The 15100-nt window shown below is 49.4% G+C and overlaps 1 protein-coding gene across 9 annotated transcripts in view; it reads left to right on the top strand.

Annotated features, from left to right (window-relative positions):
* The window catches only part of CD2AP (CD2 associated protein), a 101563-nt gene that overhangs the window by 57024 nt on the left and 29439 nt on the right, over window positions 1-15100 (top strand). For 4 of the 9 annotated variants that reach the window (XM_077317471.1, XM_077317511.1, XM_077317452.1 and 1 more), the window contains 5 exons: window positions 5591-5744; window positions 7426-7526; window positions 9108-9231; window positions 12546-12733; window positions 14839-14947. In XM_077317471.1, the coding sequence (XP_077173586.1) occupies window positions 5591-5744; window positions 7426-7526; window positions 9108-9231; window positions 12546-12733; window positions 14839-14947 (676 nt within the window). Of the gene's footprint in view, window positions 1-2041; window positions 2120-5590; window positions 5745-7425; window positions 7527-9107; window positions 9232-12545; window positions 12734-14838; window positions 14948-15100 lie in introns of all 9 variants that reach the window. The other 5 variants (XM_077317442.1, XM_077317433.1, XM_077317490.1 and 2 more) reach the window with 2 other exon arrangements.

Genomic DNA, 15100 nt, shown 5'->3' with positions numbered 1-15100 from the left:
TTTCTTCGTGGCCTGGGACCCACATATCTAAGGGACCACCTGTTGCCTTATGCTCCCTCATGGCCTTGTGGTCTACCAGTACTAATCTGTTGTTGGTTCCTGGCCCTCGGAAGGTTTACCTGGCCTCACCCTTCAGTCCTGGCCCCGACCTGGTGGAACGAGCTCCCGGAAGGGCTCTGCAGGAGGTTTTACAGTTCTGCAGGGCCTGCAAGATGGAGGTCTTCTGCCAGGTCTTTGGTTGAGGTCAGGGCAAGGAAGATCAGAGGGACCCCTCCAGACCAGGTGAGCTTAGTCATCTGTGTACCTGGATTGTCCCCTGAGGCACAGAGGAGGGCTAATGATATTGTATTTTGGGGGGTGGGGATCAGGACTTGGCTGCTGGGTTGTTATTTAAAAATTTTTAACCTTATGCTGTGAGATTTTATCTCATGAAACCGGCCTCAGGATGGCTTTGCTGATAGCAACGGGCAATTAATACAACAACAATAACAACAACAATATTTTCCAGACCAGACTGGGCAGAGATTCTAGCTGTGGGGAGGCATCATCTGGGCATGGAATTGGGGTCACTGTGGGTGGGCAGTTATGAATTTCCTGCATTCTGCAGGGGTTGGACAAGATGACCCTGGAGGTCCCTTCTGACTTTATGATTCTAAATCATTTCACCTTGGTGTCATGGTTAAAGAGTGGCAGCCTCTAATCTGGAGAACTAGGTTTAATTTCCCACTCCTCTTCGACCTGCAGCTTGCTGGGTCACCTTGGACCAGTCACTGTTCTCTCAGCCTCACCTACCCCCACAGGGTTTCTGTTGTGGGGAGAGGAAGGGCAGGCAATTCTAAGGTGCTTTGAGGCCTGCTGGGTGACCTTGGGCCAGTCACAGTTCTCTCAGAGCTCTCTCAGCCTCACCTACCTTGCAGGATGTCTGTTTGCATCTGGGCCCAGTGTGACTGACAGACCATCTCTCTGCCTATGCCCCCCGAAGAGCACTGCTCTCAGGCAATGCCAACTGGCTAGTGATCCCTGGCCCCAAGGAAACACATTTGAACTCAACCAGGGCGAGATGGTAGGATGAGCTCCCAGAAGAACTCTTACAGTTCTGCAGGGCCTGCAAAATAGAGCTCTTCCCTCAGGCATTTGGTTGAGGCCAGTGGTATCACCTACTGGGCCCCCAGAACACCCTCTCTTATCCAGATAAACCTTCTTGATGGGATTGCGATCCTAATTGCCACCTGAACATGGTAGGTTATGTTATGACTGATGATGTTATGATTCTTGACACAATTATCCAGCTTACTCTGTACTGTTACTCATCCAATGTTTTCTGTAAACTGTCCCGAGCTGCAAGCAAGGGCAGTATATAAACACAAATAAAGAAAGGAAACACTGGCTTGTTTTAACGGAGGTTTTAAAATTTGTCATGGAGAAATTGTAGAGGTCAAGGCCAGTGGGGGAGAGAGGATCTGGTACTTTCCAGGTTTAATTATCTCCGGTCCTGACCATGTGCAAAGTGGGATTGACCAGCTGAAAGATTTCTATTGCCCCTCTCCCCCAAAAAATCATTATGCGTGTCCAGAAATATTGCCCAGGGTCATTGTTAGTTTGTGTAAGGGCATATTTTATGTCCACAAAGTTTCTTGGGAGTTGAGTTTACCGTACCTCTTTATTCTGGCTTCCGTGCCGTAGCAAAAGCAAAAGCTTGTAGCTGCTGGGTGTGGTGTTGCAGGAGAAAAGGCCAAAGAGGAGTTTGTAATTCCCCTGCTAACAGCCTGCACGTCTCCCTGTTCACTTGCCTTTTGAGAAGGCTGTTTGAAAGCTATGATTTGGGTTTGGTTGTCATGGCTATATAGCACAGATTATTGTGTTTTTTGAGACAATGAAAAGCTGTTTAAGGTTGGAAAGCTGACATGATATGCCATCAAAGAGGAATTCTAGCTAAGAGGTATTATTTGGTACTATCTTAGATAAGCATTAAATAAAATGACATCCCCCCCCCCCCCCCCGTCCACACTCACACCTTTAATAAATTAAAATGTCATTGCAGTTAGAGGACACATTTGGAGAGAATTTCCCTGGAACGTTTTGTTTGAGCACGGCGCTGGAAAAAATTGCTACTCTTAAGGTTAGCTTATGAAATTGCTTGGCTTTCTCGCATCAGTATTTCCCTTCACGGTCATGGCACACGATAGCCGGGCTGGATCATCACACAAACCGCTTGTCAGATTTTCTTTGAGTTGATCATAATGTGTAGGAAGAAGAGAAGAAGAGCTGGTTTTTGCATTTCCCTCTTCTCCACCCTGTCTGAAAGTGGCTTATGGTTGCGCTACCTTCCTCTCCCCACAACAGGCACTTTGTGAGGTAGGTAGGACTGAGAGAGCTCTAAGAGAACTGTGACTGTCTTAAATTTTTGCCCATCCACTTCACTGAGTATCTCTAGGTTTTTGGTATCTTGAGAGACGATAAACGTTGCTGTCTCCATTTTTCTCCACAATATGCAATTTCTTACTGCTATCATCTCTCTCCCCGCTAAAAAATCTCAGTAGTTTTTCCTTAGGAGGATGTCTCCCAGTTTGGTGTAGGGGTTAGGAGTGTGGACTTCTAATCTGGCATGCCGGGTTTGATTCTGCACTCCCCCACATGCAGCCAGCTGGGTGACCTTGGGCTCACCATGGCACTGATAAAACTGTTCTGACTGAGCAGAAGTATCAGGGCTCTCTCAGCCTCACCCACCCCACAGGGTGTCTGTTGTGGGGAGAGGAATGGGAAGGCGACTGTAAGCCGCTTTGAGCCTCCTTCGGGAAGGGAAAAGCAGCATATAAGAACCAAGTCTTCTTCTCCTCCTCCTCCCCCCCCCCCCCAATCCCTTGGTAATTTTGCCACTTCCAACATCCTTGTTTTGAAAGGGCCAAAGAAGTTCCAATGCACAGTGCAGAACAATACACAGTATTCAAAAGGCAGCCGAACCATAGATCTGTATAAAGGTATTGTGATGCTTTTGATGTTGTTTTCAGGCCCTCCCCTCATAATCCCTAGTACAGAATTTGCCCCCTTTTTTCCACTGCTGCTACAGACTAAATCAGCATTCTCGAGACTTTGGGTGAGAGACTTGATTATCAGGGTTTTTTGGAGTCTAAGTCTAAATAAGTCTAAATATATAACACTTATTAAATCTCCCTTACCCACATGTTTACTGAAAAACATCAAAAGATTAATCGTACAAGACTGTACATAAGCCCCACAGACACTTCCTCAGCAAATCTGGTTCCTCCATATCCGTAGTGGCCAAACTGTGGCTCTCCAGATGTCCATGGACTACAATTCCCATCAGCCTCTGCTAGCTGGCAGGGGGTTATGGGAATTGTAGTTCATGGACATTTTGAGAGACACAGTCTGGCAACCCTTGCTCTATATGCTTAATATTTCTGTCTTTCTCTCCCCCTCCCCACTTGGTTTCCACCAATTTACTTGCACCTGAAGTTAGGTTGGTCAGCTTATAACATCCTGAGTTTCCCTTCCATCCCACCCCTCCCCACCCCTGCTTTTAAAAAAACCCACCCTGGTTTTTCTGGCCCTTTGATTGCCAATTGCACATTACTGCTTAGAGCGATTGGGGTGTGAATGTCCTGCATAGTGCAGGGGTTTGGACTAGATGACCCATGAGGTCCCTTCCAACGCTATGATTCTATGAGTTCAACCATTTCATGCATGAATTCTTTAAGAACCTTTAGGGGGTATGGCATATGGACAGTAAATTGAGAGATTTTAAAAAAAAATTACAAGTTAGCTCTAACAATTTGCTTGTTTTAATTGGTGCTCTAGGAAAAGATCTTTCTTTCAGATACTGCCGTTGAACTTTGCATACGTGTCAGAAACTGGCAGGCAGATTCTTCTGTCAGTTCAAAGAAATTTGCGTGCGTTAGGGGGTTGTCGCGGCCGGGGAACCAATTACAAGAGAAAATGAATAGCTGGGTTCTTTACCCTCCTTATTATTACCCAAAAGAGTCTCAGAGCGGCTTACAATTGCCCTCCCTTTCCTCTCCCCACAACAGACACTCTGTGAGGGAGGTGAGGCTGAGAGAGCTCTGAAAGAACTGTGACCGGCCAAGGTCACACAGCTGGCTGCACGTGGAGGAGGAGGCTTGCCAGATTACAGACCACCAGTCTTAACCACGACACCATGCTTGCGCTCAATAGGGTATCTGTAGCCCCTAAAAGATTTTGGACTGCTCTAGAGAAAATGATGGTTGACTATGAAGGATGCTTTTTTAATTTCGATGCTTTCTTTAAGGTGTGGAACAATTGACACTCTCCTCCTCCCATTGTTTTGTTGGGCACTTGCTCCTTGGTTTGCTGAAGAATGCAGATCCTTAAAGTCAGGAAGAGCTGCTTCTTTTTATGTACCTTGGATGCATTTGATCTGCTGTCCTTTATGATTCTGGAAGCCACCACGCGTATACTTGAGCTGTTGCCAGCACGGCTCTCGAGGGTCAGCCGCACTTGAGCTTGGTGAATTTCGGCGAAAGTCTCTTTGAACGAGGACAGGAAGAAGATTGTCCAGCAGAAGCAAACAGAAATGAGGAAGCAATTTGGTCGCTCTTCCTTTTCAGGGACTAGTTCAGGGGTAGTCAAACTGCGGCCCTCCAGATGTCCATGGCCTACAATTCCCATGAGCCCCTGCCAGCATTCGCTGGCAGGGGCTCATGGGAATTGTAGGCCATGGACATCTGGAGGGCCGCAGTTTGACTACCCCTGAACTAGAGAGACATTCTTGGCTCTTCTTGGCTCTTCTCAGTTTGTAGAGGGGCCATGGCTCAGTGCGAGAGACTCTGCTTGGCATGCAGAAGGCCCCCGGTTTGATTCCCAGTGTCTCCAGTTAAAAGGGCCAGACAGGGGTGATGTGAAAGAGCTCTGAGTGAGACCCTGGAGAGCTGCTGCCAGTCTGAATAGACAATACCGACCGGGATGGACTGAGCGTCTAATTCAGCCTAAGGCAGCGTCATGTGCTTCCTAGCCTGCTTATGGGACCAATGGCTTTGAGTCGCTTGGGCAAGCAACTTGGGACTGGAGACCGGCAGGGGTGTTCGAAGTCTGAGTGATTTTATTCTGTTTACGGCGGAGCTCGGAAGCTCGGTGCCAAACACGGGTGTTTCCCTTTGGAAAAGAGATGTGCTCAGCGTCTGTATTAGGTTGTGCGCTCCGGAATGCTTCGGCCACTTTGGTGAGCAGCAAAGCTTCGATGCTTGCCGAACCGTGCAACCCGACTCCGTATCCAATTCATGCCACATCCGTGGCTCAAACTGCCTGTCTGCTTTGAGAGCCGTTTTGCAGTGCTGCTTTCTCCTGTTTGCCCGTGTAATTCCTTCCCTTTGAGTCATCACAGCAGGCTATGCTCCAATTGCAGATTCCACATCTGGGTGTCGCGAGTATTCTTTCATCTGGATGTAAAACCGAACCGCTGGTTGGGCTGGTTTTTCTTCCCCCCCCCCCCCCCCCCGTGACTTGTCCTGTTTCCCGGTTCAGTTTTATAGCCTAGCAGTTCTACAGCGCGAGAAGAATCTAATCCTTTTCCCCCCCTATAAACGATCTCTTTCAGGAAGTGAAGAAGGAGCCAGACCCTAAAGATGATAGCTTGCCAGTCAAGAGCGAGAGGCACGGGAACGTCGCCAGCCTCGTCCAGCGGATGAGCACGTACGGCCTTCCGACTGGAGCCTTCCAACCCCACCCCCAGTGCAAGGGCTTCCGGAGGAGTACGTAGCATTTTCCTTGGCTCAGCGGTCATCCCCCTTCCCTGCAGGCCCAGAAGCTGGCGGAGACTGTTTCTGAGAGGGTTTTTACAACAGAGTGGGAGCCAGCGTGGTGTCGTGGTTAAGAGCAATGTTCTGGAGAGCCGGGTTGAATTTCCTCGCTACTCCTCCACATGCAGCCACCTGGGTGACCTTGGGCTCGTCACCTTCCTGCTAGGGCTCACAAGCCAAGTAGCCTTTATTGGCATTATTCCTGTTAGAGCTTTTCTCACTGAACAGTTCTGCCAGAGCTCTCTCCTACCTCCCTGGACGTCTGTTGTGGGGAGAGGAAGGGAAGGCGATTGTGAGCCGCTTTGAGACTCCTTCGGGTACTGGAAAGCAGGGTATAAAACCAACTCTTCTTCTTTCCCAGCATATACTTAAATTCATCTTCAGAACCACGAGTGGAGAATTTAAGAGCTGGAGTCTCTGTGGTTCTGGCATGCTTCTAGTGGGTTCAGAAATAGCCTCTGTCTCTCACATTAGTGACTTCTAAGAAAGGAATCTTAACAGGATACAACCCTTGTACCTTGATCCGGAGTAGCAACATACTAGTTTGTAGGCCAAACGGGACATCACAAGCCGATACCTGTGTAGGGGTGCCAGCTCTGGAAGGGGAAACACCCTTGTTTCAGCATCCCCCTTGATTGGTTGGCTTATTTCTGTTGCTGTCAAATCACAAGCTGACTTCTGGCAACCCTGTGGCATTTTCAAGGCAAGGGATTCCTTCAGAAGTGATTTGTCTGCCCCTGCATGGCCATCCTGAATTTCTGCCAAGATCAGACTAGCCTGGGCTATCTAGGTCAAAACCCCTAGCTTTGTAGCTAGAACACCAGATGGCATGGACCAGCCTTTGTCAACCAGGGCTTCACGAAACCCTGGGGAGAGAATAAATGTTTTCATATATTTTTTACATTTGCGAAATATTTATCAGGAGATAAGACCATATAAGGGCCTCTTGTGGCGCAGTGTGGTAAAGCAGCGACATGCTGTCTGAATCTCTGCCCATGAGGCTGGGAGTTCAATCCCAGCAGCCGGCTCAAGGTCGACTCAGCCTTCCATCCTTCCGAGGTCGGTAAAATGAGTACCCAGCTTGCTTGCTGGGGGGTAAACGATCATGACTGGGGAAGGCACTGGCAAACCACCCCGTATTGAGTCTGCCATGAAAACGCTAGAGGGCGTCACCCCAAGGGTCAGATATGACCCAGTGCTTGCACAGGGGATACCTTTACTTTTAAGACCATATATGGTCAACCTGTTCCCCCCCCCCCCCGCCTCCCAAAATTGGCCAGTGATAGGCCTGGGAGATGAGAGGCCCCAGGTCAGCTCTGCTTCCCAGCCATATTCTGCACAATCGTACCACTTCGGGGGTTTCTCGAAGCCTGAAGACTGTTTCAGGAGTTTCTCAATGGTAAAAAAGTTTTAGAAGGCCAGCAGAGATCGTTTCCGGATCTTCATCAGTTCTTCCATAGGTTGAGTCTTGATCCGGGGAGCGAGAGCAGGGAGGGAGGACCAAGATGGAACTGGAAATCTGCCCTAACCAGGATTTCATGGACAGCATCTCATATAAAGTAGCTTGCACAGTGTTACCATCTGCCAGTTTGTTTTGCTTCCTTTGCGCTGACCCGTTTCTCACCTTCCACAGGATCGAAAAAGCGGCAGTGCAAAGTTTTGTTTGAGTACACCCCTCAGAATGAGGACGAGTTGGAGCTGAAATTGGGAGACGTCATAGATATTAATGAAGAGGTAAGCCATTGGGGGCCTGTGCATTGTTGACCATGAAAATACAATTTCCTGACCTCTAAATGGGATGGATGCTGTGGATCTCCAATTTTGCATTAGAAGAAAGCTGTGAAACAACATGTTTTGAATATTTGAGAGCCAGTTTGGTGTAGTGGTTAGGAGTGCAGACTTCTAATCTGGCAAGCCGGGTTCGATTCTGCACTCTCCCACATGCAACCAGCTGGGTGACCTTGGGCTTGACAAGATGCTGATAAAGCTATTCTGACCGAGCAGGAATATCAGGGCTCTCTTAGCCAACCCTCCCTCACAGGGTGTCTGTTGTGGGGAGAGGAAGGAGAAGGCGATTGGAAGCCGCTTTGAGACTCCTTCGGGTAGAGAAAAGCGGCATATAAGAACCAACTCTTCTTCTATATGCTTGGTAGCTGCAGGAGAGCCAGCTTGGTGTAGTGGTTAACAGCGATGGGTTCTAATCTGGAGAGCCAGGTTTAATTCTCTGCTCCCCCACATGCAGCCAGCTGCGTGACCTTGGGCTAGTGACAGTCCTGATAGTGCTGCTCTCACAGAGCAGTCCTGTCAGCGCTCTCTCAGCCTCCCCTCCCTCACAGGGCGTCTGTTGTGGGGAGAGGAAAGGGAAAGTGATTGTAAGTTGGTTGAGGCTCCTTCAGGTAGTGAAAAGCAGAGTATAAAAAAACAACTCTTCTAACACAGAAATGATCACAATGAATGTGTTGATTAAGGCTGCGTGTCCCCGTTTTGTGCCCACCGTTTTGTGCCTAACCACTACACCAAACTGGCTCTCCGGAGCACATGTGGATCTCTGTCTGCCTCAGCTTCCTTTCCACAAGCTTCTAAGTCCCACCCTGTGCCTGTTCCCTTGGTCTGTACCTGGCAGCAGGGCTTGTGGCAGGAAGCTCATTCTGGAGGCCTTTTGTGGGGCCTGTTACCCTGGCAGCCATGCCTTCAGAGACTGGGGGGGAGGTGATGTTCCCAAGGTACCCTAGCAGAGGGGCATCTGTTCCAAGACTCTTGTCCCATCACCCCACAAGGCCAGGAAGCAGGAAGGGTGGAGGATGACACTGAAGTCCACAGAACACCTCTCAGGGCTGTTGTGCTGGCCTTGGATCAGAGGTGGGCGCTTGGAGCTAACCACAGTCTGCGAGCCAAACCTGCAGATGGTGGCAGCCCTGTCCATTTTTGTTTCGTGAAGAACAGCATGCCCAAAGGGTGTCACGAATCCTTGTTGCTTTGCTTTCCCTGCTGGTGCTTGCGTTTGTGTGGCTTTCCCCGTGGACATATTGTCCAAGGCAGCTGCACTCCCTCTTGTGGCTGTTGTTTTACGTCGGTGCAGAGTTGGCTAGCTAAGCTGAATGGGATATTCCGAAAGGGAGTCTCTGCTGCCGAAGAGATCTGTTCTAACAAAGAGGCAGAGCCTGTTTCCCACCGAGTGTTGTGCAGTCATGTTTAGTGTTCCTCTGATTTTTTTTCTTGTAGTGCACTGTGTTTCTAGAGATAGATGGTTTAAAGCCGTGTGGGCTTTGCTCTAAATTGCAGCATTGGTAATGTGAGACCCTGCTCTCTCCACAGGTGGAGGAAGGCTGGTGGAGTGGGACGCTGAACGGGAAAGCAGGCCTGTTTCCTTCGAACTTTGTGAAAGAGCTAGAAGCATCCGACGATGGAGACTCCCAAGAAGCCTGCTCGGATGATGCCGGTATTGCGTGCTTTGGCCATAAGCTGGTGCTCCCCTTTGAGCAGAATAGTGGAGGGGAGTACATTTGACCGTCAGGAATAGGACAGTTGTTGTGGGTTCTCTGGGCTGTGTGGCTAATGTGGTCTGGTCGCTGAAGTCCCTGATGTTTCGCCAGCAACTGCGACTGGCATCTTCAGAAGGAGGACATGGCAAGATGGGAATCTATGTCACAGTGAGAGGTTCCCATCCGGCCCTTTCCTACCTCTTAAGATGCCAGCCACAGTTACTGGCAAAATCTCAGGAACTAAAGCTTCCAGACTACGGCCACCCAGCCTGGAAAAACCACAAGCACCCATTGGCTCCAGCCGTAAGAGCCGTTGACAAACTAGTATGGATGTTCTTAGCCTTAAGCATGTGTGAGGCTTGGTTGGGGTTCACTGGCTAAGAGCCACACAAGTAGGCAAATAGTTGAAGGAATCTGAACTAATTTGTCATTCTTGATTGTTGGAAGCAAACTTCCTGGCCTCACTTGCTTGCCATGACTTGCCTGATACTGTCAGAAAGTTACATATGTATGCCCTGACAAGTTTGGGGGGGGGGGGGGGGGCTGTGGCTCCATTTGGCATGCTGGAAGTCTAATTCCCAGCATCTCCAGTTAAAGTGACCAGATAATTGGCAATGTGAAAAGACCCCTGAGACCCTGGGGAGGCGCTGCCAGTCTGAATAGACTGTATTGATCTTGGGTGGATCAATGATCTGATTCAGTATAAGACAGATTCATGTGGGACTCCAACAAGCGGCTTTCAAGGCAAGTGAGAAGCAGAAATGGTTCACCATTGCTTTTTTCCTGAGAGGTTCTCTTGATTATACCCAATAAGCAGCCATCATTGAAGGAAAACCTCTTTATTGAAGGACTAACGAACTGGTCATCACGGGGCTCTTGATCAGACTAAAGATCCTACCTCTACGGCCCCCTTATCTGCCCACCCCCCCAATGGTTGTGGCGTGAAGGCATTTTCCTGACCCAATAGCAGGCACCGGCAAAGCCCCAAAGATGGTGGGGGAAATGGCCATTCCCACCGCTTCAATCACGGTGCCTCTCCATAAAACTCGGAGCCGACTAGCTACATTCACACCCGTGCAAATCAATCAACAATGAATCAGATGCTCATACGGGATCAAAGACCCCAGTGATATGTAGATAGGACAGGAAACGAGGCAGGCCAAGCGATAGGAGCAATACAAGATAAAAGCACAAAAAACGGTTATGACATCAGAACAGTCCAGGGCAAGGCAGGTCAAGCAGCACAGGCAACACGTGACACCTTTGCAGAGTTTTCCTTGGTGGTCTCCCCTTTGCTTGGCTTCAACAAGATCCGGTGAGATCACACTCTTCTGCCACCTTCCCCCCCTTTGCCTGAAAATCAGAGAATTGAAATTTTAATATTGAGGACCTAATCTGAAATGAGATGGGGCTCTTCCTTTTGTTAAGCGAAGCAACGTTCTAAGGATAAGAAGAAGAGGGCTTTTTATGCTACTTTGCAAAACAGAGGCCGGGTGTAGTTTCGGGGCTCTGGAATTCCGTTAGAAGAAACCAATTGGAGCCAAGGACACAAAGGAAAAATAACGGTGCGTGGGGAAGAAAAATTTGGTTCCCGAATGTTAGCTTCTTATTTATTTCACATTGAACTTCCTCACAGGCAGGGGTGGTCAAACTGTGGCCCTCCAGATGTCCATGTACTACAATTCCCATGAGCCCCTGCCAGCAAACGCTGGCAGGGGCTCATGGGAATTGTAGTCCATGGACATCTGGAGGGCCACAGTTTGACCACCCCTGCTCATAGGGATCTGTGGGATAGAAAAGCAGTCGGGATCGGAATAGCCTCAGTCTAGCCTGAAGTCAGGAGCCTCTTGTGGTGCAGAGTGGTAAGGCAGCAGACATGCAGTCTGAAAGCTTTGCCCATGAAGCTGGGAGTTCAATCCCAGCAGCTGGCTCCAGGTTGACTCAGCCTCCCATCCTTCCGAGGTCGGTAAAATGAGTACCCAGTTTGCTGGGGGGTAAACGGTAATGACTGGGGAAGGGAATGGCAAACCACCCCGTATTGAGTCTGCCATGAAAACGCTGGAGGGCGTCACCCCAAGGGTCAGACATGACTCGGTGCTTGCACAGGGGATACCTTTACCTTTACCTTTACTACTATTATCCAAGGTTGACTCAGCCTTCCATCCTTCCGAGGTCGGTAAATGAGTACCCAGCTTGCTGGGGGGTAAAGGGTAATGACTGGGGAAGGCACTGGCAAACCACCCCGTATTGAGTCTGCCAAGAAAACACTAGAGGGCGTCACCCCAAGGGTCAGACATGACCCGGTGCTTGCACAGGGGGTACCTTTACCTTTTAACCTGAAGTCATCAGATCTCAGAAGCTAAGCAGGGTCGGCCCTGGCTAGTTTTTGGATGGGAAACCTTCACGGAATAACAGGGTGGTGATACGGCTGCATCTTGATATCAGCTGCATCTTGAATGCATTCAGAGCTGTTTCTGCGGGATCCTTGCTGGTTTTGTACTCCGCAGATCGCCCTGAGGAAGCTCAGTCGGAATAACATTTTCGTCCCACAGCACCATTCCTCTTTCTTTTCTCCATCTCTTTGGAATCTCTCTGTTCCAGGGGAGTCAGGGTTTTGTGAGAAGGAATGATGGGGTCGCGACACGTTTGCACCCGGAGAGGGGAGCCACGTCCTGTCCGAGGTGTGGTAGAAGACCGGGAGCAAACTGTAAACGAGCCTACCAAGCCAGGAACTTATCTAATTGGAACGCAAACAGCCGATACCATTCATGCACAAACCTTTGATAAGCTGTTGCGCTCAAAAACTTCCTTGTCCAGAAGAATGCGCCATGGTTTTCTCCCAGGCACATGCTTTGGGCTCGTGAGTTCCCTCCCTCCCCTTGTTACAATTCCCCCTGTTTCTGTGTTTGCAGAGAGACGTAATGACGTACAGGCTGTGGTTGTGGCCAACTGCGGTCCTCCACCAAACCACGAGTAATAAACCACGAGTAATAAACCACGAGTAATAAATCACGATTTTCAGTGGGTTTTCTTCTTCTTCTGTGGTTTGCAGTATCCGTTCGCTTGTCCAGTTTGGACATCACAGTGAACTGTGATGACCACAAATCCGGAAGCGTAGGAGGGAAGTGGCACCCATGAAGGGAAGAGGGGACAGGAGTCCGAAGCAGACTGTGCTGTCAGAACTCGGACGTAGTTAGAAAGGACTAAGAATAGCATTCCACAGAGATAATCAGTCTGTTTTTTTTTTCCTCCCCCTCTGACAACTTTCCAGAAGCTGTTTTTACTGGCCCCGCCTCACCTGTCACCTCGCCAGGAAACGGGAGCGAGTCCGGAAATGCACAGATAGCGCAACCAAAGAAGATCCGAGGAGTTGGATTCGGAGACATTTTCAAAGAGGGTTCGGTGAAGCTGAAAACCAGGGCGCCCAGCAACGATTCAGAAGAGAAGAAGCCCGATAAGGTATTGCAGCTGTTGGGTCTAAAGTGGAATCTGTTGACATGTTTGTGGCCATGCCATAGAATCACAGAATCATAGAGTTGGAAGGGGCCATACAGGCCATCTACAACCCCCTGCTCAACGCAGGATCAGCCCTAAGCATCCTAAAGCATCCAAGAAAAGTGTGTATCTAACCTTTGCTTGAAGACTGCCAGTGAGGGGGAGCTCACCACCTCCTTAGGCAGCCTATTCCACTGCTGAACTACTCTGGCTGTGAATGCCATGTTCGCCAGAGCCTAGGACAGCCTTTCTCAACTTTTTCTTACTGTTGAGAAGCCCCTGAAACAGTCTTCAGGTTTTGAGAAAATCCCAGGAGTGGTACAATCATGCAGAAGATGGTTGGGAATTGGGTTGAGGGCTTCGGCTCAGTTTGGCTGCCTTGGCAATCACCGAAGCCCGAGGCGGCACGTAAGAGATCAGCACTGCGGCATGGCGTAGAGAGGACGGGCAACGGCGGCACACTTCCTCTCCTCACCGCAGTGCTGGCCACCTTGGGCTTTGCTGATCATTGAGGCGGCCGGACCAACCAACCCTAGTTGGGCAGCAGAGCTGTGTCCACGCCCACCCAGGCCCCTCCCCTCCCCACCCCCTCCAGGCCCATCATTGTCCATTTGCGGGGGGAGCAGGTCAGCATGGCCACATACGGTCCTATCACCCGACAAATGTTTACAAATTTTAAAAATACATTAAAAATGAATTAGCTCCCACTGATTCAGGAAATCCTTCCGGGGCCATCAAGAAACCCCAGGGTTTCACTAAACCCTGGTTGAGAAAGCCTGCCACAGCGACTCCAGAGTATAAGCTACAGATCCAGTGTCTCAGGCTTTCCTCTTTGGTCTCCTGCGGTCTGTTCTCCCCAGGTGATTCTGCCGCTCTCTTAGGATAAGCCGGAAAGACGGCAGGGCACTCGAGTAGCATCTCAGGACTGGAAACAGCACTAGGCACTTCTCTGCAGCCATGGCCTGAGCTTGGATAGATGCGTTCTTAAAGCGACGGTTGCCAGATTCTGCAACAGCAGCCTCAGTAGCCGGCTGGAGGACACAACTATAGATTGCGTTCATCCTCAAGCATGCTTTTAGTGCTGCAGTAGTCTTATTTAGGGGTAGTCAAACTGCAGTCCTCCAGAAGTCAATGGACTCCAATTCCCATGAGCCCCTGCCAGCATTTGCTGGCAGGGGCTCATGGGAATTGTAGTCCATGGACCTCTGGAAGGCCACAGTTTGACTACCTACCCCTGGTCTTATTGGTTGGTGATTCTTGGGGAAACCTTGCCATCGGCAGTCTGAAGGTCACGGCGTTCTGTATCAGGGCAGCCAGATTAATCTGCAGTAGAACAGTGAAGACTCCGGTGGCACCAGATTTTCAGGGCCTGAGCTTTTGAGAAGGAAAAGGTCCCTTTGTATCTGACAGTGGGAGCCTTGCCTCTTAAAAAGCGCAAACCCCAAAATCTTGTTGGCCTCTAAGATGCTAGGATTCGTGTCTTGTCAGAGTCGAAGTACCTTTAATGGCATAAAGGCCTAGACAGTTTACTGGAGAACTGGATGAAGGTTCCTTTCCTTTTCACCCCATTGTGCAGAATGAATCCAGAGCTGAGTCTCTCTGAAATCAGAATGCTTTGTGGTTTTTTGACAGTTTAGAGCAGCCCTTTTCAACTTTTTAACTGTTGAGAAGCCCCTGAAACCTTCTACAGGCTTTGAGAAACCCCAGAAGTGGCAAGATTGTGTAGAAAATGGTTGGGAAAGGATGGCTGTATGCATGCCCATCTGGGGCCCCTCCAGGCCCATTCATTGGCCATTTGGGGAGGGCAGGGGTTAGGTCGTCATATTGCCGAATAAATGTTTAACAAATTTTAAAAATACATAACAAATAATTAACTCCCACCTATTGAGGAAACACTTCCAGGGCTGTCAAGAAACCCCAGGATTTTAAGAAACCCTGGTTGAGAAAGCCTGGTTTAAAGATGGCCAGGCAGGCTGAGTCAGGAGCCGCTCAAAAGATAAGGAAGAAAGAACTCAAAGCTCTCAGCAGTCAATCCTCATGTTTCACTTTTCTCTTTCAAATTCCCACAGCCGTTACCTAGTCATTCACCCGGACCAAAGCCAGCCCAGTTTCCTAGTGTCACAAAATCAGAAACTGTGACAGAGGCAACAAAAGCAGAAGCGGAAACCAAACAAAAAGGTATAACTGGTCTCTCTCTCTCTCTCTCTCTCTCTCTCTCTCTCTCTCTCTCCCCCCCCCCCCCCCCCCCGCCCTTCCCCCCTTTCATTTAAACTATTTGAACTTCTGCATATAAAATTGTTCAGGTCAAAAATCTTCCATTATTCGACTCGC

The sequence above is a fragment of the Paroedura picta genome, chromosome 1, assembly GCF_049243985.1.
Source record: "Paroedura picta isolate Pp20150507F chromosome 1, Ppicta_v3.0, whole genome shotgun sequence".
Taxonomy (NCBI): domain Eukaryota; kingdom Metazoa; phylum Chordata; class Lepidosauria; order Squamata; family Gekkonidae; genus Paroedura; species Paroedura picta.
This window is presented reverse-complemented; position numbering and strand designations above follow the sequence as displayed.